This window comes from Phyllostomus hastatus, unplaced genomic scaffold (genome assembly GCF_019186645.2).
Source record: "Phyllostomus hastatus isolate PE091 unplaced genomic scaffold, TTU_PhHast_1.1 phas_scaffold_397, whole genome shotgun sequence".
NCBI classification, from domain to species: Eukaryota; Metazoa; Chordata; class Mammalia; order Chiroptera; family Phyllostomidae; genus Phyllostomus; species Phyllostomus hastatus.
Window position 1 is genome coordinate 5,243,018 of NW_025334029.1, and position 27,842 is coordinate 5,270,859.

General features: G+C 43.4%; 1 protein-coding gene across 2 annotated transcripts in view; it reads right to left on the reverse strand.

Annotated features, from left to right (window-relative positions):
- Nucleotides 1–6: 6 nt before the first annotated feature.
- Nucleotides 7–27,842, reverse strand: part of CD99L2 (CD99 molecule like 2) — a 132,758-nt gene continuing 104,922 nt past the window's right edge. Inside the window, exons 6-9 of one of the 2 annotated variants that reach the window (XM_045820482.1) lie at nucleotides 12,824–12,862; nucleotides 12,199–12,318; nucleotides 5,222–5,287; nucleotides 7–3,899 (exon numbers count right to left, since the gene is read on the reverse strand). In XM_045820482.1, coding sequence (XP_045676438.1) covers nucleotides 3,835–3,899; nucleotides 5,222–5,287; nucleotides 12,199–12,318; nucleotides 12,824–12,862 — 290 coding nt within the window. In that variant the 3' untranslated portion in view covers nucleotides 7–3,834. Of the gene's footprint in view, nucleotides 3,900–5,207; nucleotides 5,288–12,198; nucleotides 12,319–12,823; nucleotides 12,863–27,842 lie in introns of both variants that reach the window. The other variant, XM_045820483.1, reaches the window with a different exon arrangement.

Here is a 27,842-nt window from a genome sequence, read left to right on the forward strand (position 1 = left end):
ATTGTAAATGCAGTTTATCATAAGTCTTCAGTGTTTTGGCTGAAATGGGTAAGTACCTTGAGAAAATGTTAAGGACATGGGAAAGGACTGGAGACACCTGAGAGTCAGGTGTAGCTCTGAGGAGGCAGGGCTCTCTTTCCCGGCCATGAGTCCTAGAGTCTAAAACCTGGCAGACTTTTGAGAAGCCCCAAGGTCCCCATCCCAAGTCTACAGAAGGAATGCTGGCCTTCTGCAGGTGGGCTATATGGGCTTGGATGATACCACAGCGACCCCTGCAGGTCACCCTTCTTAAGAGGGCCTGGGTTCCCTGTCTCTCTCCCTGGAGCAGTCACTGTAGCTATAGTCTTCAGCAGTGACATCCCAATAGCAAGGCTGGGAGGGCCACTGTGCCAGGTCTCAGCTGGCTATGCAGAACCTCTGCACTGAAGTCACTCAGTGGGTTTGGGTTTGAAGACTTGGTACTATTTTACTACAAGAACAAAAATGCCACCATGTCAATGTGAAAACCCTCACACTGAAATGTCCGTCTTTTCAGTTTTTAATCCCAACTGTCGGGTCCTGACAAGGGCACCCTTGATCCCAAATAGACCATTCTGCATACAGCTGCAGTGAGTGGCGGGGCACAGGGGCCTGCATCCCTGCTCAGCTTTCTGTGGCTGAAACCACTGTACAGACCTTGCATCCTCCCTAGATACTGCCTTTCTTCGAAGAATGCAGAGTAGTGGTCTTGGGAGTTGTGAGTCTGGGGCCTGCCTCTGTCCTCCCCCCACCCAACATCAGGCCTTAGCTCCTTGTACCCTGAGGGGGCTGCCCCCTGAAAGCCCTAAGCCTCCTCTCACCTTCTAGAGAAACACATGTGGCTGGGGAGGATGTGGAGGAGGGTCGGCTCCATATCATAAATTAAGAAACAAACAGCATCACTTGACAAAATGCCTTAAACGCCATCACAAGGCAATCAGCTGTTAGGTTCCATTTTGTTTAATGCAAAGACAAGACAGATTACAATTCATATTTAAATACAAGCACATAAAAAGTACCAGGGATTCTGAGATCAGTCTCTATTTCTTCTTCCTAGAGAACTGGTACTAACCTCAAGGTTGCCAAGGTAGTGGGCCTGGCACTGTTCTGTGGGTCTGACCCTGGAGGGTACCTCACTCCACAAAGGTGCCATATCTCCTTCCTCCATGTGCTCAGTTATTGTTAACACTGCCCCCCCTTCACCACATTAGGCTGATACATATTGGCTATTTTCAATTGACCCTACTAATTCATTCACTTTATCTCCCCTGTTACCTAGGACAGGCCCATGCTGGCCCATGCAACTTTAAGTTAACCACACAGTTACAAGAGCCCCATAGGCTTTGGCAGGTGTTAATCCTCCCCATCCCCTGCTGCCTCAGGATGAGTGCTCTACAAATGGGAGGATGAGTGCTCTACAAATGAGTGGCTGAGTGACCTTTCAGGCATGGCCAGCCACTAGGAGCATGTCTGGGCACTGGGCTGTGGGCATTCTGTAGAAGGCACCCAGATAGCTGAGGAGGAAATAAAATGGGTTTGCCAACTGAAGTCTCTGCTGCTGAGAAGATGGCTTCACAGAATGTGTTGACTTCTCATCACAACTTGAAGACAGAAGGCTGTTTCCCATCACAAGCCTCAGGTTAAAGCTAAAGGGACAGGTAGGGGCAGGCACCTGGCTTCTGGCCCCCCAGTGGAGAAGCCCAACTGCCCAGGACCAGTGCCATGCCTGGCCATGCCAAGACACACAAGTTACATCACTCCTCATACTACTCACTATTGTGACAGACTTTTCTATAAATGCCTACACTTCCTAGTGGCAGGGAGGAGAAATATTTTACCATACGCAAGTGCTGCCCGTATTTTTTTTATCCTTTAAAATGCCTCAGGGGTCTTGGTACTCAGACATCCTAATGTGATCCCTCTGATTCCTGCCTTCCCTGAGTCCTGAGGTCATCCTGTCTACGTGGCAACAAGCCATTGATGCAAAAATCCTTCATAGCTACCTCCTACCCAGTACTGGTCGGGGGAAGAGGCCATCAGCTCTTGCCATCCTTGGGAGGGACAAGCCCAGCAAAAGTGACAACAATCTAGCTACTGGGAGGGGCTGGGAGGGGCTGGAAACAGGCATACCTCACAACCAATGCCTCCCCTGCTCAATCTCCTGGAGCACGGGGAGGTCACATTTTTCTGCCTCTGCAGTACCATGCAGAAGTGTATCCTCAGTGCTCCATGCCCCCTTGAGGACACACATTCCTGACCTGTCTGCGATGTACCCCCACACGGGAGAAGGCATTTTAGGACCTGAAGGCCTGCACTGGGAATAGGTCCAAAGGACAACATTGAACCACTCACTGCAATTATTACCACCCCAAGAGTATGTTTTTAAAGCAAGCACTAAAATGAACACACAAGGCAGGCATTAGATAACCTAAGGGGTCTGTTCAGATTTGGACTGTTTCCTTAACAAGTTGGAGTTTCGTCTCATCCCAGCACAGCAGACAAGGAGCTAACATACAGCCTGTGGAATTCGTGAGGCCTCCCTTGCAGGGCAGAGGCACATGAACTTATGTCCTTCCTGCTGACCTATATTATGCTTTCAGAACTGATTTTTAACACTGCAAAATGATTATCAATAGATCATGACTTTAGACTCTACGTCAGCCTTTGACAGCAGAGCTCATAGGGAGAGGACCACATGTGGGCCGAACAGGAAGCCAGCTTCGCTCTAGCCCAAACCAGATAGCAGCAGGCCAGGTGAGGGGCCAGGGCCAACGGTATTTACCATAGTGAGCAGGCACCCAGTGCTCATTCATCATCAACATGGCAGACAGAGTAGCTACAAATTTTCCAAGTCAGATGTATGTCACTAAACCAAGCAAACATCCTTCCTCTCACCTCCCTTCCCCTCCTATCCCCCTCAAATATATTTCTAAGCAAGCAACAGCATGCTCTGGTTTTGATGCTGATTCATGATGTCTGTTCGCTAGCAAAATGGAAACGCAAACAGGACAGAGGGTGACACCTCCCCTGCCCAGGATAAAATGCATTTCAAGTACATAAATGATTCCTAAAAACTAACAATGTCAGTCTACAGACCACACCCAGTCCCCTATGGAATCAGATGGGAATTAGACCTGAGAGTCACAGCTGCTACTTGTCCAGAGGATTCCTAAACCCTCAGGGCAGTCTATTATGGCATGCATGTTTGTACTTAAATGAAAAATCTCCATGTAGACCAGCTCTCTGGAAGCCCAGCAGTGAGCATCAAAGCTAGAACTGAAGAGGACCCAAATGACCCACCCACTCCCATCCCTACCAGGGTGTTGTATGTGTATAATGTTACCTAGTGTTCACTGGTTCTTTCATTACAGGGGTGCTAAGCACTGGGTACTAGCTAACTAGGCTCCCCAACAGCTCTCTGAGGTCACACCAAGGGCTGCCAGTCTCGGGGATCATACTACCTTGTGATAAGTCTCTTGTCCCCTAAGTAAAAGCATTGTTTTGCCCTCCCTTAGCTTGGTCTCTGTCCCCAGCTTACTAAGGCCTGGGATAGGCTGCCTTTGGGCAGCTTGTGACCCAGCAACTTCCAGGGCTGGATTTCAACACCAAGTCTCTTCAGGGTGCCTGTGGCATGGCAGGCACCCCACCCTGTGTGCAGGGCACAGAAATCAAACTCACAAATACCCAGAGCTCATCCAGAAAACAGAACGAGAAGCCAGTGGTATCAAAGGAGCAGTACAGCAGCTGCAGGTCCAAATGAAATGAGCTTGGTCTTCCATGGCAGCACCACTGTGCGCCCACTGATAGGAGGGGCCCTCAGATCCTGGGTGGCTGGGGCTGTGGTGCCTCCGAGGACTGTGGCGGCAGCTCTAAGTATTTCACTGGGAAGAGAAGATGCTTATTAGAAGGGATTTCCACCCCGCAGAGAAGCCACAAATACACAAGTCAGCCCCTGCTGGGGATAACGATCTGGCTCTTTGTCTTTCCTGTTCTGGGCTCGGGAAGCTTAGCCCCTCCTGCCAACCTCTGGCACCCACTCTGGCACCCACTCTGTCCGCAGTCAGGGCAATCCTGGGCCCTGGAAAGAAGGGAGCTGGACAGACCCTGGGAACAGCTCAGCCTCCAATTCCTCATCTGCAACATAGAAATGCTTCTGATTGGGTGGCTGGGAGGATTGTTTTATTTATTTTTTATTTTTAAAATTTTAATTGTTGTTCAAGTACAGTTTTCTGTCTTTTACTCCCATCCCAGCCCCACCCCCAGTGCTCCCCAGGATTGTTTTAAATAAAACATTTAACACAGTACCTGGTCTATAGAATGTGCTTATATAATGGTGGCTAAGAGTTTTAAAAATGATTAGTGAGTGCTATATAGAGTCAGTTTTCCCATGTTTTAATCTATGGCTCTTTAATCCATTCAGTACATTTACTGCCAAGTATCTCTCCTAAGCAACGTCATGGAGTACCCTGCCTCCCATTACACACCAGTGGGGCCTGTCCCCACTGCTGCTGCCATCTGGTCCAGCACAAGATGTACCACACTCCTGTCTCCCTGTCTGCACCTACCCCAGCCTTTGCAGAGGACAACTGCTGGGTTCTCCCTTTCACACAGCCTTTCCTGACCACCCCACTGGCATTCTGGAGCCATAGGTGGTATATGCCCTGAGAAACTGGCCACTCCAGGCCAGCAGCCTGACTTATGCATCTTCATCGCTGATGGTTCTTGCACCCAGAAAGGGCTTGATGACTACAGAAGAGGGAAAGAGGAAGGGAAGGAGGGAAATGTAATAGGGTCTATGTGTCTATGTTTTAACCAAGTTCCCTCTTGCCTTTGGCAGTTTTCAAATTGAAAATTGAAAAGTTCTGGCTCTATCAGAATTTGTCTGGTAGTTATCTCTTTTCACTGCAGAGACAGGGGCCTGGGGCTCATGCTCAAATGAGTCAGGAGCAGAACCTGAGCCCCAACAGTGCACTGAAGTCCTCAACACAGCACCAGCTGGTCTTGGCTATGGGCCTAGTGTCCCTAGTGGCCAACTGATCAGGGGCTAAGTGCAGGGACCTCTGGGCCCCCAAAGCTCCTTGCCCTGGCTGGAAATTCTAGAAACAGACGCCTCAGTGCTTCCTGCTCTATCACATTTCTGCTCAGTGTCAGACTCACTAACTAGGAGACCTTCAGCAGGGTATACTGACCAAGAAGTCCTCACCTTGGGGTTCTTCACACACAACAGCTTCCAGGTTCTCTCCCTTCACGTAGTCTGCATTGAGACCCTCTGCAAAGGGCAAAGGACAGAGTTAGTGACTGACACAGAACCAAAGGGTCTGGCACCATGATTAATAAGCACTCCTGATCAAATCCTCCATTACAGTTAAAAAAGCACAACTTCCTTACAGACTCAGACCCTGCATCTTGAGCCACCTTAATGTCCCTGTCTGGGAAGAGTGGCTGTCTGGTAGTGTGCTGCCTTCCCATGAGTTCTTGTCATCATCTTCAGAAATGATGACACAAGGCAAAGGTAGCTGATAGATACCCCACAGGGCAGGTGCCACCACATGTGAGACTGTGGGCCAGTCAGCAGCTCTGCTCAGCAGAGGAGGCACCCAGTGGCAGGGCTCAGTGTCACCCATGGGTCTACATGCTGGCCCAGGGACCAGGGAGGCAGAGTGGGAGCCAAGCACTACATGAGTAACTGATGGATGCTGAGCAGGGAGAGGCAGATGGCTCAGTGGGGCTCACTTGGGAGATGCCAACAAAGCCTCCTGCTAGTGTACAGCCTTCCCAGGCAACACCCACATGGAGAGGCCAACCGATGACTCTAGGCAGTGGGAATAGCAGTGTCTCTGCCCCAGCATACAGGGCCCACAACCCACCAATAGCTTCTCTAGTCTAGTTAGTCATTTGGGCTTTCTGCCCACACACTTCCTAGAGGGATTGGGGGACTCTGCTTGCCAGCACTCTGGCCACTGAGCACCACCATGCTGGACACAAGGGCCATTACTCAGGCCTCAGATTGGACCCCAACCCTGCTGCTGCTTAGGGAGAATCAAGAGTCCCTGTCATATCCTGGAATGAGTGGGAGACTGAAAATCTGACCAGAGCCCTGGGCTTGTGGGAAAGTTGGGTCATGGTTACAACCAAAAACCAAATGAGTAGGCTCCAGTGTAAGTCATAAGTCACTCTGACCTTCTGGGCTACGCATAGGCTCTTTGCTTAGAAAAGTACACCTGCCTGCCCTGATGCTTTCTGGGCTCAAGGCGGATACCAGATGGGCCCATGAAAAATGTGAGCATCAGTCATTGGCAGGTATGTCTGGCCCCCATATGGGGCAGGGCAGGTAATGGGGTTAAAGGAAGCTATTCCCAGCCAATAGGCAGGGGATGGGAAATGCACCCTGATCCCTGACCACTGCCCAGCTATCATTCTGGTATGAACTGTACTGGCTTGCCTGTGGGTAGCCATTTGGTTGCTCCTTGGGGATGACCACCAATAGGCATCTGAGTCCCAGACAGGACTCCCACCCTTCTCCCCGACATCCCTGAACCAGCCACACATAGCCTAGGGATAGAGAGTCTGGCAGATGGCACCTTCCCACACATATCAGGGGAAGCTAAAGATGGTTGTGGTTGCAGCCAAGTTGGAGAGTACCAGAGAAGCGGATGGGTGTAGGGTGGTGAGAAGCGGCAAGAGTATCAGGATGAGGAATGGTACAACAAGGTATAGCAGAAGAGGAAAGTGAGTAAGTCAAAACACACTGTTACCTTGACCTTCTGCTGCATCTGAAGGGAAGACACAAAGCTTAGGACCAAGAACTCAGGTCCAGGCAATAGAGCACATGGGCTTTCAGTGAGACATGCTGGCCCTTGGCACTGAGGGCAGACAAAGGGGAAACAGGGGTCCTTAAAACCTGAACCCCTTTGATGGCAAAAAGGCTAGAAGCCCATGAGTGCCACAGTGGGGACAGGCCCTCCGAGATGCCATGTGCCACCCCTTGAGGCTTCCTGGTGTGCCCAGTACAGAGTGGTTTCTACTATGCCTTCACTGACCTCTACACAGTGGTGGCTGAGGCCACTCTGGGTAGAGCCTCAGCAGAAAGGGCAGGGATGGGAGGTCTTGACCCCCACCTTCATGGTGGGCTTAGACACCCTACCTCCGTGGAACGACTCCTGATTCTGACCCAGCCTAGGTGTGAGGCACACATAGGTGTATGAAGTGCATACAGTCCTCCACATGCTGACAGTCCAGAGAGTGATGGGGACTGCGGTCATAGAAGTGGAAATAAACCAACCCCAATCCTACCCCATGATCTCCACATCAGTTGGCAGAGGGCGCTGTGGTCACACTCAAGAAGTGGCATCTAGTCAGGGCCCTCAGGTTGGGAGGGCAGGAAAGCTTCTTGTGATGGTAGCCCAGGCCCAAAGAATGAGAGCAGCTAGGTGAGGAGAGGGGACAGCAGAAAGGATGCTGGACATGGCAGGGCACACTCAGGAAAGTGAGTATGGCTGTAGAGAAAGGATTCTGGGGCCAGGCTGCAAGGGTCGGGAAGGGAAAGAAAGGGAAGAGTTATGTTGGAGTGGAACCATGAAGTGCTCTGAATGATAAGCTCAGGGCCTAGGACATGACCTGGAAATGAGTGGGGGACATGGGAGGTCCTGGCAGAGCTGATCCTGTGCATTTTAAGCAGGTCACTCTGGCTACTCCAAGCAGGCAGAAGTGTAGGGAACACCAGAGCGGTCAGGAGGCTGATGTAACCATTCAGATGGAGGACTAGGAGATCTGGCCCTGGACAGGCAGGGGCCATGGTGGTGTGACCCAGAACAGAGGGCATTGTCCCCAGGATTGGGGAACCACTAATGTGGGCTGGGGGGGACAGGAGGATACAGGAGGACTGGTGGAATCTGTGAGGGGAGGCCTCACGCATGGTGTAAAAGAGATGGGGTAAAGACTTAAAAATTCTGAGAGAAATTTGGTAGTAAAGAGAGTGGATACAGAAGCAGGAGAAATCCTTTGATACCATTTGCATGAGTGGGTCCAGGTAAGGGATTCAGGACAGTGCAGGTTGAACAATGATGATGACATCATTAAGAGATTAAAGGAGGAAACCTGGGGGATAAAGGCACAAGTGGAGAGGCTACCTACACCGGGGTCAGTGGGTTTTGTGTGAATTCTCTGGCAGGGAGAAAAACCTTCCCTTAGACTGAATGGGGGGCTGGGGAGAGGCCTGTTACACTCCCACTCAGGATCTGTGAGGGCAGCGGGTTCCATGAACTTCCTGGGAGCCACCATTAGCCCTATAAGCCCACATGCCTCACTGGCATATGCCACCCCACCAGCAGACCCTTGCCCCACTGCCTGGCACAGCAACACCCTCATCTCAAGGCTGCCTCACAGAAAGAGAGGTCACATTCATGTCTTCTAGCTTTGTTGCCACATGGCTTTCAGCTGTCTTCAATACCCCCTCTTTTTGGTTTATTCTTTCTCAAATATATAAATTGCTCAACTCTACATATGAAGGCCTTTATGTTCTTATGTTTTATTTGCTTCCTGCTAATCCAATTTGCAAAACTTCATACCTTTTGTTTAAGGAAACAAGTGTGAAAACAATGTCTCTTAATTTCACCTTAGTGCCCCCACAGAGACAAACAGATATAACCCAGACATCTCTTCATTGATTTGGAAACCAATCTCTCTTCTCCTCTGTTTCTACCTATTGGCATGCGGAGTAAGCTCCTTCAATAATCATCTGAGTCTCAGTTTCCTCATCTATGAGATAATGGTACACATCATACCTACTGAATTGGGCTATGGGAGTTCTCACTATTAGGGTAATGATGCTGTACTAGGTTGAATGGTGGCCCCCATCTCTGGAACTTGTGGATCCTTGTTTGGAAAAGGGTCTTTGCAGATGTGATTAAGTTAAGGATCTCAAGAGGAGATCATCCTGGATTATCCAGGTGGGCTCTACATCTAATGACAAGTTACCTATGAGAGACACAACAGGATAGACACAGAGGGAAAAGCCATGTAAAGACAAAGGCAGAAATTGGAGTGATACAATCATATGTCATGGCATGCCTAGGGCCACCAGAACCTGGAAGAGGCAAGGAAGAATCCTTCCATAGAGCTTTAAGAAGGAACCAATCCTGCTGATACATTGATCTTGGACTTCTGGCCTCCATAACTGTGAGAGAATAAATTTCTGTTGTTTTAAGCCACTCAGTTTTTTTAGGGGGGGTCAGGTTTGTACTCCTTCTGATACTTGTTCATCGCACTCTACAGCCAAGCTTCTTAATCCTTGGTGATTTGACAGTATCTCAAGGAGGAAGACCATGAACACTTGTGCAGGTTGTGCTCTGAAATGTGAATGGTGCCCCCTGGAGTACTGTGCACAGCCTGTGTATCTGTATGTGGTGGCCCTGGTCAAGAATGTTGTATAAGAAGTTCTGGCCAAGATGGAGGCATAGGTAGAAAACCTTCACTTCCTCGCACAACCAAAAGGAAGATAACAATCAATCTAAAATCAATAAACAACCAGAAGTGCCAGAAAATCAAACAGCATAGAACTCTGACAACCAAGGAATTAAAAGAAAAAATCAACCAGAACAACCAGACGAGCAGTTCCGCAGCACAGCAAACAGGGTTACCCTGCCCTGGTGAATACATAAGGCCCTGCTCCCTTACAACTTATCAGATGCACCAAGACAGACATAGGGCCCAAATGAAAGAACACAGCGAAACCTCAGAAAGAGAACTAAACGATGAGGAAATAGCTAACCTATCTGATGGAGAACTTAAAGCCCTGATAATCAAGATGCTCACAGAACTGGTTGAGCTTGGTCAAAAAATGAAAAACAAAACAAAAAACAAATGAAAGGTACCCAAAATGAAATAAAGCAAAATACTCTGGGGACCAACAGTGACAAGAAGGAGACCAGGACTCAAAGCAATGATTGGGAACAAAAGGAAAAAAATAAGCATCCAACTGGAACAGAATGAAGAAACAAGAATTCAAAAAGGTGAAGAAAGACTTACAAACCTCTGGGATAACCTGAAACGTTCCAGTATCCAAATTATAGGGGTGCCAGATGGAGAAGAACAGCAGCAAGAAATTGAAAACTTATTTGAACAAATAATGAGGGTAAACTCCCCCAATCTGACTAAGGAAATAGAATTCCAGGAAGTCCAGGAAGCCCAGAGCATCCCAAAAAATTGGACCCAAAGAGGAACACACCAAGGCACATCATCATTAAGTTACCCAAGATTAAAGACAAAGAGGAAATCCTAAAAGCAGCAAGAAACAAGGAGACAAGTTACCTACAAATGAGTTCCCATAAGGCTATCAGCTGATTTCTCAAAAGAAACCTTGCAGGCAAGAAGGGGCTAGAAAGAAGTATTTGAAGTCATGAAAGGCAAGGAACTACATCCAAGATTACTCTATTCAACAAAGCTTTCATTTAGAATGGAAGGGCAGATAAAGTACTTCCTAGGTAAGGTCAAGTTAAAGAAGTTCATCTTCACCAAGCCATTATTATATGAAATGTTAAAGGGACTTATCTAAGAAAAGGAAGGTAAAAAAATATGAACAATAAAATGACAACAAACTCACAAATATCAACAAATGAACCTAAAAGAAAAGAAAAACAATGAAAACAAAACTAAGCAAACAACCAGAACAGGAACAGAATCAGAGAAATGGACATCACACAGAGGGAGTTCAGTGTGGAGGGGGAAGGGAGGAATAGGGGGGAAAGGTACAGGGAAGAAGCAGCATAATTAGTAGGCATAAAATAGATGGAGAGAGATAAAAAATGCTATAGGAAACAGAGGACTCAAAGAAGTTATATGTACAACCTATGGACATGAACTAAGAGTGGGGGGATTCTGGAGGGCTGCAGGGGCAGGGCGGAGGGGGGATAAAGGAGGAACAACTGGGACAACTGTAATAGCATAATCAATAAAAATACTTACAAAAGAATGTTGTATAAGAGTAAAAGAAGCAAATATGATGGCCAAATGAAAAAATAATTGGAGGTTGCAGCAATATCCATATTCAAAGTATTCTGGGAATCATGTTACTTTTCTGGGAAGCTCAGCTCCCAGCTAGAAGTAAGGGCAGGGGTTTAGAGGAAGGGTGGAAGAAACCATCCAACAGAGGATGATTCTAACTAAGCTTCAGGAAAGAGGAAAACTACTGCTGACTCAAATTCTATCTGATCTTTGGTTCACTTGAACCAAAAATCATCAGTCTTAAAGTAGACACATACTCTCAGCAAACAGTGACACAGCAAATGCTGTGCTTAGAAAACCAACAAGTGTGGTCTTTCTGTTCACCCCCAATAGCATTCCCACAGGGCTCCTGACATGACATACGTGATGGCTTCCAAGAGAGGATTTCATTTGTAACACACCTTATAGACAGCCACAGCATAAAATGGAAGCATCCCAGCCTTTACAATTCTAGCACGTAAAGGAGGGGGAAAAACCACATCTATTGTCTCTCTTGCATTCCTACTCCTTTAAAATAAGTCACATTTCCATATATTTTAAGATTTTCTGGCTCACGGGAGGAGCTGGGGCACCAGGGCAGTGACTTCTTGGGATCTGAGAGGATGGGAAGGGTTGACAAAATGAGTGATAGCTTGCCCAACAGTGCTGCCTGCTGTGTCTTAGTCATCCCCAGAGACTGCTGCCTTCTGCTCTGGAGGAAAATGGCAGCATAAGAGGGAGCTGTTGACCCCAGGGCCTCTAGAAGTCCCAAATTACTTTAAGTGAGATCTGAGGTCATATGGAAATCCCAGGGCCTGTCCTGTTCTAAGACAAGGAAACATCACAGTGGCCACTGGGCTCTGCCCCCAAGGGAATCTGGCCTCTGGAAACTGGAACCCTTGAAAGACCAAGATTAATGTGTCCAGTCCCATCGTCTCTTCTAGGCTGGTTTACACTTCAGTTTGTTGTAAATCTGTCCCCAAGAATTTCCAAAAATGGTATTCTACCTCCCCCTGTCCCAGGAAGTCTTTTCTGGAGTTGCTCCCAGACAGGCTGTGGAAAAGACCTGAAAGTCAATGTGCTCATGTCTCTGGCCCTTTCCCTTCAAAAACCTTAACCATTTGTTCACACCCAGGAATTGGGGGGGGATAAAATTGCCATGGGCACAGCCACAAGTGGCCACAGGGTGGATCCACTTACGCTGAATGCGGAAGCAGAACTTCTTCTGCTGGTAGGAGATGTAGCTGGAGACAGCACCAATCAGAGCCATGGCCAGAGCACTGGCCACACCAGCAATGGTACCAGTCTCTGGCGACATTCCTGGTAAAAGGAGAGGGTGGAAGAAATAAGAAGACATGAGGTCAGGCCAATAGTACCACAAGGATTAGCTAAAATGCTGAGCCAGGTTTGTTACAATGCCCAGGGCCCCCAAGCCAGTGTTGAGAGGCCTAGCCTCTTATATTGAAGTCCATCAAATAACATAGTGCCCCATTAGATTTGCCAAATGCTTCTCATTTTCTCTAAATGTTTTCATTTTCAGAAGCTTAAAGGGTGGACATGGAAATGGTAGAGTCCCTCCCTATTTAAGTGAGTTTCAGAGAGGTCTCTGGGTCTCAGTTCAGTGAACTTACCATGGGGCCGCCTCCCTGGGGGCCTTATTTTCATGCTTAATTCCTTTAAATGACTTTGTCCCTCTGCTGTTGGCCTCACAGTTTCCTAATGGAAACATTCAGGGGTAGGTAAGGAATGCCAACTCTAAAATGAAAGTGGGCCAGGACTATGTCTCCTTCTGGTTTCAAACAGAAACCTTGGGATACAAACCTACCGGCTTCAGGGTCATCATTGCTGCCATACCGGCTGTCACCTGGAGAAAGGACAAAAAGTACATGGTGTCCATTGTGAGTCCATGACCATCCAGAGCTGACTGTGGGGTTAGGAGAGACAGCCCCCTTCCCAACTCCCTGGCCCTTGTGATTACCCTCTGCATAAGCCCAAGACAGTAACCTCTGCCCCCCTACCTCCCTATGTGAGTTTCTACCCAACTGAAGCAAGACCTGCTTCCTTATGCTGGTCACCTGCAAAGCCCAGGCTGCCAGGTAGGACTTTTTATTTTCAAAAGATAGCATCTGTGCACTGAGCATTTGTTATATCCCTGCTCTTTGTGCACAGTATTCCATTGATGCTCTTTGCAATCCAGTGGGGCAGGTCATCTAGCATCCCCATCTTCAAGAGGAGGATCAGAAGGTTAAGGACTTGCCAGCAGGTGACTGAGCTGGGATCATGCCAGGTGAACCTGACTCTGAATGACAACAGTATCTGTGCCCCATTTATCTAGTATCTTCTGTAAGAAGTATTTATTCATTATCTGATTATAGGAACATGCTTATGGAAAATTGTTTTTAAAAAGGTGAAAGGCTAGCATAAATATTATTCATAATCCTGCCAGTCAGTGAGATTTATGGTTAATATTTCAATTTACTTTCTTCCTACGCCTAATGCTTTACTTGCTTTTCTTCAAATCCAGATGTTTCTGTTCATGGAACTTAGATATATATACAGCATCCTTATGATATGCTAGAGGATTAAATCATAATGAAGGGTTTTTAAGGGCTTCTACTTCCAGCTTAACATAGACTTGGAGTTGTTCTTGGAACATACACAAATGAAGGTGGGCAATCCTTCACCCAGGATTTCGAAATTCAAAAGTTTCTGAAATATCAGATGGAGAAGATATCAGTGGTTGACAGGAGTTTGGAAGAGCAGAGAGGGAAGGAGCTGACTGTGGTTATAAAAACAAAATAGGCAGAATCCTTGTGATGACAGAGCTATCCTTTATTTTGACTATGGTGGTGGTCACAGGAATCTATACAAGTGATAAAATTTCATAGAAGTAAGCACGCGCGCATGCACACACACACACTTCCCCAGACAGCAGGTCCCTGACAAGCAAGTGGTGCCATTTCAGGACATTAATTAGCCTTGAGCACTCCTTTCACATTGCCCTCTTCTTCTCAGGGCATAATGCTCATTAATGGAGGGGAGACCGTTGATGAAGCCCAGGATCCTTAGGGGAAACTACCCTGTGATGTTGGAGGCAATGAACTCTGACATTTCCTTCATCAGAGTCTGGAAAGAGTCTAGGGTAATGTAGGTTCCTGGATGGTAACAAATGTTCACCCCCTGGTAAGGGATGTTGGTAATGGGGAGACTGTGGGTGTGAGGGAGCAGAGGGGATATGGGAACTCTGTACCTTCTGATCAATGTTACCATGAACCTAAAAGTTCTCTCAAATAGTTTATTTTTAAAAAGAGTCTAGGGGAGAGGAGTTCCGGCCATGATGGAGGCATAGGTAGAAACCCTTTGCTTCCTCACACAACCAAAAGGAGAATAACCACCAATATAAAATCAATAAACAACCAAAATCACTGGAAAATCATGGAACTCCAACAACCAAGGAATTAAATAAAAAAATCAACCAGAACAAACGAAGCAGTGAGGCAGACCATGTGGGCAGACTCAGAAAAACCGCAATGAGGTGGCTGGGGGGTGGGGCTGACTGCCAAGCTCCACAGAGCTGTGTGGAAGGGACTGACTTAAAGGGAAAACTGAGACTCAGAGCTGACTGTGGGCTATGGCTGCTGTGGTTGCCACAGTGGGAGATACTTCCAGTCTGACATGAGAGTCTGTCGGAAAGTGAACTAGAGATGAGCAGGTGAGCTGCACTATTCCCTTTCTGGCCCCTCCCCCACAGGCAGAACAGCAAAGAGGGTTGCCCTGCCTGAGTGAAACCTAAGGCCCTGCCCCCTTACATACTATCAGCTGCACCAAGACAAAGAAATATGGCCTAATTGAAAGAACACAGCAAAACCTCATAAAGACACCTAAACAATGAGGAGATTGCCAACCTATCTGATGGAGAACTTAAAGCCCTGATAATCAAAATGCTCACAGAACTGGTTGAGCTTGGTCAAAAAATGAAAAAAAAAAGAAAGATACTCAAAATGAAATAAAGCAAAATATTCAGGGAACCAACAGTGACAAGAAGGAAACCAGGATTCAAAGCAATGATTGGGAACAAAAGGAAGAAATAAACATCCAACTGGATCAAAATGAAGAAACAAGAATCCAAAAAAATGAAGTGAGGATGAGGATTCTCTGGGACAACCTGAAACATTCCAGTATCCAAATTATAGGGGTGCCAGAAGCAGAAGAAGAGCAGCAAGAAATTGAAAACTTATTTGAACAAATAATGAGGGTAAACTCCCCCAATCTGACTAAGGAAATAGAATTCCAGGAAGTCCAGGAAGCCCAGAGCATCCCAAAAAATTGGACCCAAAGAGGAACACACCAAGGCACATCATCATTAAGTTACCCAAGATTAAAGACAAAGAGGAAATCCTAAAAGCAGCAAGAAACAAGGAGACAGTTACCTACAAATGAGTTCCCATAAGGCTATCAGCTGATTTCTCAAAAGAAACCTTGCAGGCAAGAAGGGGCTAGAAAGAAGTATTTGAAGTCATGAAAGGCAAGGAACTACATCCAAGATTACTCTATTCAACAAAGCTTTCATTTAGAATGGAAGGGCAGATAAAGTACTTCCTAGGTAAGGTCAAGTTAAAGAAGTTCATCTTCACCAAGCCATTATTATATGAAATGTTAAAGGGACTTATCTAAGAAAAGGAAGGTAAAAAAAATATGAACAATAAAATGACAACAAACTCACAAATATCAACAAATGAACCTAAAAGAAAAGAAAAAACAATGAAAACAAAACTAAGCAAACAACCAGAACAGGAACAGAATCAGAGAAATGGACATCACACAGAGGGAGTTCAGTGTGGAGGGGGAAGGGAGGAATAGGGGGGAAAGGTACAGGGAAGAAGCAGCATAATTAGTAGGCATAAAATAGATGGGGAGAGATAAAAAATGCTATAGGAAACAGAGGACTCAAAGAAGTTATATGTACAACCTATGGACATGAACTAAGAGTGGGGGGATTCTGGAGGGCTGCAGGGGCAGGGCGGAGGGGGGATAAAGGAGGAACAACTGGGACAACTGTAATAGCATAATCAAAAAATACTTAAAATGTCTGGGGGAGAAAATAAGGTTTGTTATATTCCCAATTGGGGCTAAACCCTTGGGTTAAATGCATTTTATAAAGATTCATCATTAGATATGAATGGTTATTTACAAAAAAAGAAGCACAGGCATTTTAAAAAACATGATCACTAACTACTATTGGAGAAAGCAGAATGAAAAGGAGGACAGGAGTTGCCCTGTGCATTAACATGTCAGCAGCGAGGCCACTTGTGAGGGCTTGCAGCCCAATTGTGCATGCCCATCTATGTTCCCCCTGCCCTGTGCTGTGCTAGAGGGTCAAGGCTCTTACAGGCCAAGCCACTCACTCTGGGCTTGGTGAAGGGAGGGCAGTGCAGTCTGTAGTTGTGTGAGGAGTCTGGAGTGGGAAGCTGGGGGGAAAGGTGAAGGGAAATGGCTGCTGGGTTCTCAGTGCCAGGATATAACACCACAGTGAAGCAGCCATTTTTCTTGAGAAGAGCAAGCCCCTCCCAGGTGAAAAATAATCAACTCACCTGTAGAAAAACCATATGCCAGATCCTCTGGAAGCCTCCTACCCCTCTTCTCTGGAATCCTGCTTACCCGACCCTCTGTCCTTTAAAAAAAAATATGTCTTTCTTACTTTTCCCCAACCTGAGTCTTACTCCTGCAGAGGAGACAGCAACATAGGCAGACTCAGGGGTGTTGGGACTAGCTTTAGGGCGTAGCCATTCCATGCACTTTCTGGAGAACCAGACTGGAACTTCCCTCTCACAGGAGAGCCTAGAAATGCCCTCTAGATTTCCAGCAGACCCAAACTTTGTGATCTGGAGGCCCCACCCACTATCTTACTAGGGGCTTCGCCCTGCTGTGTTAAGAAAATAATCTGGCACAGACTCAGACGTGTGGCAGGGACACAAGGAAACATACCCACCATCTTTCCTTATATGTGAATGGCACCTCCCACAGGTGATCCAGAGGTCCCTTCTTCCCAATTCCACCAGAAGTTCCCTCAGAAACACACGGGTCAGTGGCTAGACAAAGACTAATGGCAGGACTGCAGGCAGAGGCAGGTGGAGGTGGTTACTGTAGTGCCTTTGGTCATTAGTCCACCCACCCCTGAGCCCTATGCTGATAAAAAGCCAGCCTTACAGAGCAGTGAGGCCCATTCTGGATGCAGCCAAGCCTGAAGAAGACAGCCACAAATTGTGGATCACTTGTAGCTTTGAATAGATTGTATAGAGCTACACTGGACAACATCTCACATTGGCTTGCACCAGCTGCAGACATCAGAGTTTTTCATTCTTTTTCACTATTTTCTCTTTCACACAGCTTTTTATTATTTTTCCTTTTTCTTCAAAATTTTTCTTATTTTTCCCTATTTTTTTCTGATCTCATATTTCACTCTTCCCTTTTATCACTCCATTTTACCTTCTTCCTTCCTTTTCTTATATTTTTAAATTTTATTTTTTTCCATTTCCTTGTTCTTTTATGGTGATTTCCTGTTACTGTTCCTTATTCTTATTGTTTCTCCTCACTATGTTCTCATAATAATTATGTTTCTTTGGTCTTATCATATTCTTGGTTATCTTACAATATTCTATTTCTCTTTCACTTATTTTATTCGTTGTTCTCTTATCATTGGTTTTGCTGCTGTTGTTGGGGTTTCTTTTGGGGGTATGGGTTTTGTTTTCTGTGTTGCTTTGCTTTGTTCTATCAGCATCTGAACAGCATATAAGACATGGTAGGGGTTGAGACCCTCAGAAAGCCAGCCAAAGGGGAGAACCTACAAATAAATGGGCCAACAACAATCAAGACCCCAAACAAGAGAGTTCACATAAACTGCAAAAAGAGCATCCCTAGAACATCTACCACAGGAGGTCAAGGACTGTACCACGGAGTCCCACAAGACTCTTACCACAGAAGGCTACCCCATGAAGATAGGGAGTCAAATCAGATCTAATGTGCAGAAACAAATAAAAAGAGTCAGCTAAAATGGGCAGACAAAGAAATAACCACAAACAAAAGAAAGGCAGGAATACCCAGAGAAAGAACTAATTGAACTTGAGGCAAGGAATTTATGAGACAGAATTCAAAAGTGATGGTTATAAGGATGCTGAAGGAATGTAGTGAGAACTACAAGGAACTTAGTGGGAACTATAGGGTTAGTCAAAAAGTTTTTTTTTCTGGAACATGGCTCTAGTAGTGCTTAGTTGTCTTTAACTTCATTCAAAACAATTTTGTTAAACTGTACTGTGACAGCTAACATATCAGTGTGCATTTTTAAAAAACTTAGCAAAATTGGAGAATTTTTTGTGTAGCCATTTTAATATTGAAGATGGAAGAAAATAAGCAGCATTTTTGGCATATCATGCTTTATTATTTCAAGAAAGGTAAAAACACAACTGAAACACACACACAAAAGATTTGTGCAGTGTATGGAGAAGGTGCTGTGACTGATTGAATTTGCAAAGTTTTATACTAGAAATTTGTCACTGGACAATGCTCCACACCTGAGTAGACCAGTAGAAGTTGATAGTGATCAAATTGAGATATTAGCTGACAACAATAAACATTACACCACACAGGAGATAACCAACATACTCAAAATACACAAATCAATAAAGTTATAGGTGAAAATGAAAAATTATCTTTTATTTACAGAAGAAACTAAGCAGACTTTTTGGCCAACCTAATACATCAGCAAGAAAAAGAACATAGAAATCATAAATAGGGACCAGTTGGAAAGGGAGAATGTAATATCTGAAATGAAGAATATACTAGAAGGAATTAAAAGCAGGCTAGATGAAGCAGGGGACTGAATAAGTGATTTGGAATACAAGATAGGAAGAAATACTCAATCACAGCAACAAAAAGCAAAAAGATTTAAAAAGAACAAGGATGGGTTAAGGGAACTTTGGGACAACATGAAACACAACAATACCCATACCACAGGGATATCAGAAGGAGAAGAAACTGAGCAAGGGTTGGAAAACCTGTCTGAAAAAATAATGACAGAAAACTTCTCTAACTAGGTGAAGGAAAAAGTCACACAGGTTCAGGAAGCATAGAGTTCTAGTTAAGACAAACCCAAAGAGACCCACACCAAGAAATCATAATTAAAATGGCAAAGTTTAAAGACAAAGAGAATCTTAAAGGCAGCAAGAAAGAAACAGTTAGCTACAAAAGGAACCCCAATAAGACTGATTTCTCAATAGAAACATTTCAGACCAGAAGGGAATGGCATGAAATATTCCAAGTAATGAAAAGCAAGGACCTGCAACCAAGACTACTCTATCCAGCAAGGCTATCATTTAAAAATCAAAGGTGAAACAAAGAGCTTCCCAGAACAAAAAAAAGAAAAAAAAGGCTAAAGGAGTTCATTAACACCAAACCAGCACTGCAAGGGGTTTAAAGGGACTGCCTTAAAAAGAAAAAGAGAGAGAGAGAGAGGAACATAGGTATAAAGAAAAAATGGCAATGAACAAGTACTATCAATAATAACCTTAAGGACATCTGGCCAAGATGGAGGTATAGATAGATACACTGTGCCTCCTTGCATGACCAAAAGGACAACAATTTAGAAACAAAAAACAAACAGAATTGACAGAAAATTTAACTGTATGGAAGTCCGACAACCAAGGAGTTAAAGAAGACATATTCATCCAGACCAGGAGGAGGGGCAGAGATGGGCAGATGGGCAGAGAGGACTCATACCAAGGCGGTGGCTGGCAGACCCTATGAGGCGGCAGATTGTGGACCAGGGTGCGCAAGGCTGCAGCTGGCCATCAAGGCAGCAGCTGGCAGACCCAGTGAGGCGGTGGATTGAGGACTGGGCAGTCCCATATTCGTGCACAGATAAACCAGGAAAAACCACTCGGGAGCAGGACAGACTGTGCAACCCAGGGCCCCAGTGCAAGGAAATAAAGCCTCAAAACCACTGATTGAAAACACCTGTGGGGGTTGAGATGGCAGCGGGAGAAATTCTCAGTCTCACAGGAGAGTTTGTTAGAGACACCCACAGAAAGTACCTAGAAAGTACACAAACCCACCCACATGGGAATCAGCACCAGAAGGGCCAAAATTGCTGGTGGAAAGTGGAGGAAGTGCCTGAAATCCAGTAGAGAGCAAAGCAAGTGCCATTGTTCCGCCTTGGACCCCGCCTCCACATACAGTGTCACAACACAGCCATATGGGTTACCCCACCCAGGTGAATACCTAAGGCTCCACCCCTCATTATGTAACAGGTGTGTCAAGACCAAAAAAAAAAAATTGCCCAAACAAAAGAACAGATCAAAGCTCCAGAAAAAATACAACTAAGCAATGAAGAGATAGCCAACCTATCAGATGCACAGTTCAAAACACTGGTAATCAGGATGCTCACAGAATTGGTTGAATTTGGTTGCAAATTAAAGATGAAAAATGAAGGCTATGCTAAGTGAAATAAAGGAAAATGCACAGGGAAGCAATAGTGATGGGAAGGAAACTGAGACTCAAATCAACAGTATGGACCAGAGGAAGAAAGAAACATCCAATCAGAAAAGAATGAAGAAACAAGAATTCAAAAAAATGAGGAGAGGCTTAGGAACTTCCAGGACATCTTTAAACATTCCATCATCCGAATTATAGGGGTACCAGAAGGAGAAGAGGAAGAGCAACAAGTGGGAAAGTTCTTTGAACACATAATGAAGGAAAACTTCCCCAATCTGGCTAAGGAAATAGACTTCCAGGAAGTCCAGGAAGCTCAGAGAGACCCAAAGAAATTGGACCCAAGGAGGAACACACCAAGGTGCATCATAATTACATTACCCAAGATTAAAATGAAGGAGAAAATCCTAGAAGCAGCAAGAGATAAGGAGATAGTAACCTATAAAGGAGTTCCCATCAGACTGTCAGCTGATTTCTCAAAAGAGACCTTGCAGGCAAGAAAGGGCTGGAAAGAAGTATTCCAAGTCATGAAAGGCAAGGACCTACATCCAAGATTGTTCTGTCCAGCAAAGTTTTCATTCAGAATGGAAGGGCAGATAAAGTGCTTCCCAGATAAGGCCAAGTTAAAGGAGTTCATCATCACCAAGTCCTTATTATATGAAATGTTCAAGGGACTTATCTAAGAAAAAGAAGATAAAAAAATATGAACAGTAAAATGACAGCAAACTCATAATCATTCACAACCACACCCTCCCCCCAAAATACTAAAAGCAAACTAAGCAAACAACTAGAACAGGAACAGAAACACAGAAATGGAGATCACATGGAGGGTTATCAACAGGGGAATGGAAGGGAGAGAGAGGCAGGAAAGGTACAGAGAATAAGTAGCACAGATGGTAGGTAGAAAATAGAAAGGAGAAGGGTAAGAATAGTATAGACAATGTAGAAGCCAAAGAACTTATATGTACAACCCATGGACATGAACTAAAGGTGGGGGGAATGTGGGTGGGAGGGGGTGTGGAGGGGACTGAAGGGGGGAAAATGGGATGACTGTAATAGCATAATCAATAAAATATATTTAAAAAAATAATAACCTCAAATGCCAATGGATTAAATGTTCCAACAAAAGACACAGAAAACCGTATGGATAAGAAAACATGACCCAGCTCTGGTTGGTGTGGCTCAATGGATCGAGCACTGGCCTGAGAACAAAAGGATCTGTAATTCGATTCCCAGTCAGGGCTCATGCCTGGGTTTCAGGCCAGGTCCCCAGCTGGGGTTGCGTGAGAGGCAACCACACACTGATGATTCTCTCCCTCTCTTTCCTTTCCCTTCCCCTCTCTCTCAAAATAAATGAATAAAATCTTTAAAGAAAAACATGACCCATATATATGCTATCTACAAGAGACTCACCTCAGAACAAAAGATTTACACAGGCTAAAAGTGAAGAGATAGGAAAACATATTCCATGCAAATGGAGACAAAAAAAAAAGTTGGGGTAGCAATACTTATATCTGCTGGACTTCAAAACAAAAGCCATAACAAGCAACAAAGAAAGTCATTACATAATACTAAAGGGATCAGTCCAACAAGAGGATATAACCCTTGTAAACACATATGTGCCCCATATTGGAGCACCTAAATGTATAAAGAAAATCTTTGTGGACTTTAAATAAGAGATTGACAGCAAAACAGTCATTGTAGGGGATTTTAACACCCAGTGTTGCCACTGGATAGATGTTCCAGAGAAAAAGTCAACAAGGAAACAAAACCTTAAGGGACACACTAAATTGAATAGATTTAATTGATATTTATATAATATTTCATCTCAAAGCATCAGAATACACATTCCTCTCAAGTGCACATGGATCATTCTCAAAGACAGACCACATGGTAGGACACAAAAGAAGTCTTAATGAATTCAAGAAAATTCAAATCATACCAAGGATTTTCTTGGATCACAATGGCATGAAACTAGAAATCAACCTCAGAAAAAACAAAACCAAAAACAAACAAACTCAAAAAGATTCAAATACATGGAGACTAAATAGCATGTAATTAAATAATGAATGAGTCATCAATGAGATCAGGGAAGAAAACCAAAAGTACCTGGAAACATGAAAATGAACACAACAACCCAAACCTACTGGAGACCGTAAAAGTAGTCCTAAGAGGGAAGTGTATAGCATTATGGGCCTACCTAAAGAAGACAGAAAAATCTCAAATAAACAATCTAACCCTACAGTTAAAAGAACAAAAAACAAAACAAAAACAACAAACAAAGCCCAATGGGAGTAGAAGGGAGGAAATAATCAAGATCAGAGCAGAATTAAATGACAGACAGGCTAAAAAAATATTCAAAGGATAAATGAATCCACAAGATAGTTCTTTGAAAACATAAACAGAATTGATGAATATTTAACCAGATTCATCAAGAAAAAAAAGAGAGGACCCAAATTAATAAAATCAGAAATGAAGGAAGAGAAAAAACATGGATACAACAGAATTACAAAGAATTGTAAAAAAAAATACCATGGAGGACTTCTGGCCACATGGAGGCATAGATGGATATACTGTGCCTCCTTGCACAACCAAAAGAAGGACAACAAATTTAAAAACAAAAAACAACCACAACTGACAGGAAATTGAATTGTATGGAAGTCCGACAATGAAGGAGTTAAAGAAACATCCAGACTGGTAGGAGGGGCAGAGACAGGCAGTCGGGTAGAGAGGACTCGCAGCAAGATGGTGGCTGGTGGACCAGGATGGGCAAGGCAGCGGCTGGTAGAGTGGGTGGTTCCACATTTTCATGCAGATAAACAGGAACAACTGGGGAGCAAGACAAACTACACAACCCAGGGTTCCAATGTGGGGAAATAAAGCCTCAAAATTTCTGACTGAAAAAATCTGTGAGGGTTGAGGCAGTGGAAGAAACTCCCAGCCTCAGAGGATAGTTCATTGGAGAAACCCACAGGGTCCTAGAATGTATACAAACCCACCCACCTGAGAGTTCATCACCAAGCCCTTATTATATGAAATATTAAGGGGTTTTATCTTGGGAGTAAAAGACAGAAAACTGTACTTGAACAACAACTAAAATAAAAAATAAAAAAACCAGCAAGTATATTTGTGATAAAGCCTTTAAAGTAAGGAAATCAAGAGAAAAGATGCCTATAGGAATTAGGAAACAAAGCCATGAGTTGCCCATGTTTCTGAGACCCAAATTGATGATACTATAGTAATATAGGAATAGTATGGTGTGGGGAATTTATTTGTGATTATGATGCAACTTAGTGGCTCGGATTTATATTTTTGCTATGTATTTAGTCAATTATACAGCAAAATTTATTAAATAAAGTGTCTTTTCTAAAGAGGAAAAAAGGGACTTATCTAAGAAAAAAGAATATAAAAATATGATCAGTAAAATGATAACAAACTCACAGCTATCAACAACAAAACCTAAAACAAAAACAAAAATGTACTAAGCAAACAACTAGAATAAGAACAGAATTGTAGATCACATAGAGGGTTAACAGTAGGGAAGGGGAGAGGGAAAAGTGGGGAAAGGTACAGGGAATAAGTAGCATAAATGGTAGGTAGAAAATAGACAGGGGGTGGTTATGAATAGTATAGGAAATGTAGAAGCCAGCCCTGGCTGGCGTAGCTCAGTGGATGGAGCGCGGGCTGGGAACCAAAGTGTCCCAGGTTTGATTCCCAGCCAGGGTACATGCCTGGGTTGCAGGCCATAACCCCCAGCAACCGCACATTGATGTTTCTCTCTCTCTCTCCCTCCCTCCCTTCCCTCTCTAAAAATAAATAAATAAAATCTTTAAAAAAAAAAAAGAAATGTAGAAGCCAAAGAACTGATATGTACGACCCATAGCCATGAACTAAAGGTGGGGAATGTGGGTGGGAGGAGTGTGCAGGGCAGAGGGGAATAAAGGGGAGGAAATGGGACAACTAGAATAGCATAATCAATAAAATATATTTAAAAATTTTTAAATACTATGAACAATATGCCAATAAATTGGACAACCTGGGTGAAATGAATAAATTTCTAGAATCATACAATTTCCCAAGAGTGAATCAGAAAGCAGAACACATGAATAGATCGATAGCAAGTAATGAAATTAAAGCAGTAATTGAAAAACTCCCAGCAAAAAAAGTCCTGAACTAGATGGCTTCACAGGTGAATTTTACCAATCATTCAGATGAATTAACAGCTATCCTTCTTAAACTATTCCAAAAAATTGGAATAGACTGATAGGAGGGGTGGAGATGGGCAGATTCCCAAGCTCTTTTTATGAGGCCAGTATTATCCTAATTCCAAAACCAGATAAAGACACTACAAACTGTAAACTATACTTTGAAAGAAAGAAAACTATAGGCCAAATATCTCTGATGAATGTTAATGCAAAAATCCTAAACAAAATACTAGCTAACCAGATCCAGCAATACATTAAAAAGATCATACACCATTATCAGGAGAGATTTATCCCTAGGATGCAAGGTTGGTACAATACTCGCAAGTCAATAAACGTGATATATTACATAAACAAAATGGAAGATAAAAATCATATAATCATATCAATAGATGCAGAAAAAGCATTTGACAAAAATCCAGCACCCATTTATGATAAAAAATTCTCAGCAAAGTGGGAATGGAGGGATTATACCTCAACATAATAAAGGCTATATACAAAAAACCTACAGCCAAAATCATGCTCAATGGGCAAAAACTAAAACTGTTTCTTCTAACATCAGGAAGAAGACAGAAATGTCTGCTCTCACCACTCTTATTCAACACAGTATTGGAAGTCCTAGTCACGGTGATCAGACAAGCAGAAGAAATAGAAGGCATCCAAATTGGAAAGGAGGAAGTAAACTGTCATTCGCAGATGGCATGAGAGTGTACATAGAAAACCCTATAGGCTCCACCAAAAAGCTACTAGACTTTAATAAATTAATTTGGCAAAGTAGCAGGATACAAAATCAATACTCTGAAATCAATGGGATTTCTATACACCAGTAATGAACTATCAGAAAGAGAAACTAAGAAAACAATCCCATTTACTATTGCAACAAAAAAGAGGTATCTAGGAATAAATTTAACAAAGGAGGCAAAAGATTTGTATTCAGAAAACTATAGGACACTTAAGAAAGAAATTGAGAAAGATACAAATAAATGGAAGAATATACTATATTCATGGATTGGAATAATTAACATTATTAATGTGTCCATACTACTCAAAACAATCTACAGATTCAATGCAATTCCTATTAAAATACCAGTGGCATATTTCATACATCTAGAATAAGTATTCCAAAAATTTAAGAACAGACACATAGATCAGTGGAATAGAACAGAGAGCCCAGAAATAAACCCATGTCCCTCTATGGTCAATTAATATTTGATGAAAGAGGCAAGAGCATAGAGAGGAATAAAGAGAGTCTCTTCAATAAATGGTGTTGGGAGAAATGGACTAGTACTTGCAAAAAAATGAAACTAGACCTCCAACTTATACCATATACTGGAATAAGCTCAAAATGGATAGAAGACTTAAAGTCATGTACCATAAAAATTCTAGAGGAAAACAGAGGCAGTAACATTTCAGATATCTCGTGTAGTAATATTTTTGCTGATATAGACGGAGGGTACCCAAAAACATCCAAAATTATTTTCTGTAGGGTAGGCCCCTTGTAGTACAGGTTTTCCATACTACTGAGTGTTCTAGGAACCCATTTGTATCAGTGTACCAGTTGGCATTGTTGTGAGAGGCTGTGTTCAGCTTCTTGTTTTCTTATCCAGTCAGCTACCCTATATCTTTTGGTTGGAGCATTTACCAGGGGTGTCCAACCTGTGGCCTACAGGCCACATGCAACCCAGGATGACTGTGAATGTGGCCCAACACAAAATCGTAAATTTACTTAAAACATTATGAGATTTTTTTGTGATTATGTGTTGTAATGTATTTAATGTGTGGCCCAAGACAACTCTTCTTCCAGTGTGGTCCAGAGACACCAACAGTTTGGACATTGATTAAGCCATTTACATTTAAGATAATTATTGATAGATATGTATTTAGTGTCATTTTATTGTTAGACTACTTTCCTCTGTTTTTTTTTCTTTCTCTTTTTCTTTTTTTTTTTTTTTTAAAGCAAGCCATTTAACATTTGTTGCAGTACTGCTTTGGTGTTAACAAACTCTTTTAGCTGTTTCTTGTCTAGGAAGCTTCTTATTTTCCTTTGACTTTATATGATAGCCTTGCTGGGTAAACTAGTCTTGGTTGTAGGTCCTTGCTTTTCATTACCTTGAATATTTTACACCACTCCCTTCTGGCATCAAATGTTTCTGTTCACAAATAAGATGATTGTCTAATTGGTGCCCCCTTCTAGGTAACTACTTGCTTTTCTCTTATGGCTTTTAGGATTCTCTCCTTGTCTTTAAGCCTTGCCATTTTAATTATGATGTGTGTTAGTGTGGGCTTCTTTGGGTCCAACTTGTTTGAGACTCTGAGTTTCCTGGAAAGGAAAGACTTGTGTATCTTTCCTTCACCAGATTAGGGATATAATTGCTTAACTGATAAAGAGTTTCAGATTAGGAAGGTTCATAGATAGATGATGGAGATGACTGCACAATATCATGAATGTACTTAATACCACTTAAAGTACACTTAAAATGGTTAAAATGGCAAATTTTATGTATATCCTACCACAATAACCCCAATAAATTAAATGAAAAAAATTGTTTAAAAAACAGTGAAGAAACCTGGGGGCCTGAAAAACTCCAGAAGACTGGAGGTTTTAGGCAGGGAACATGCACACAGGCCTAAGCAAGGCTTCCCATGTGTGGTATTATAGTAGAAATAAAATGAAAAGCCAAAGGCAGAAAGCAGTCTTCTGAGTCTAGGTACCTGCTAGGCAAGTGGGGAGAGCAGAAGAAGCTGTTTAGGAAAAGCTCTGCAAAGAAATAAAAGTCAGGAGCTCCTGCAGGTTCCTCCTGAAAACCAAAGTGGATACATAAAGTTTCAGTCAACTAACTGACCACAGCCAAGACCATCTTCTCATTTAATCCTGGTAACTAAAGGTGACAGCATTCATGCTTCACACTAGGGGACATCTTCAGACAACCAATATGTGTGACCCAGACACATCTGTAAGAGAATATTTGTATCTCCTTTTAAAGTATGTGTTTTGATTCTTGCCTCAGTGTTTAAGAACTACATGTTGAGGCCTTAAAAATTGTCATGTGGGAGTAAAAAGGCACTCAATTTGATCCTAATATTAAATTTTCTTTTCTTTTTTTTTTTAAGATTTATTTATTTTTTTTTTAGAGAGGGAAGGGAGGGAGATAGAGAGAG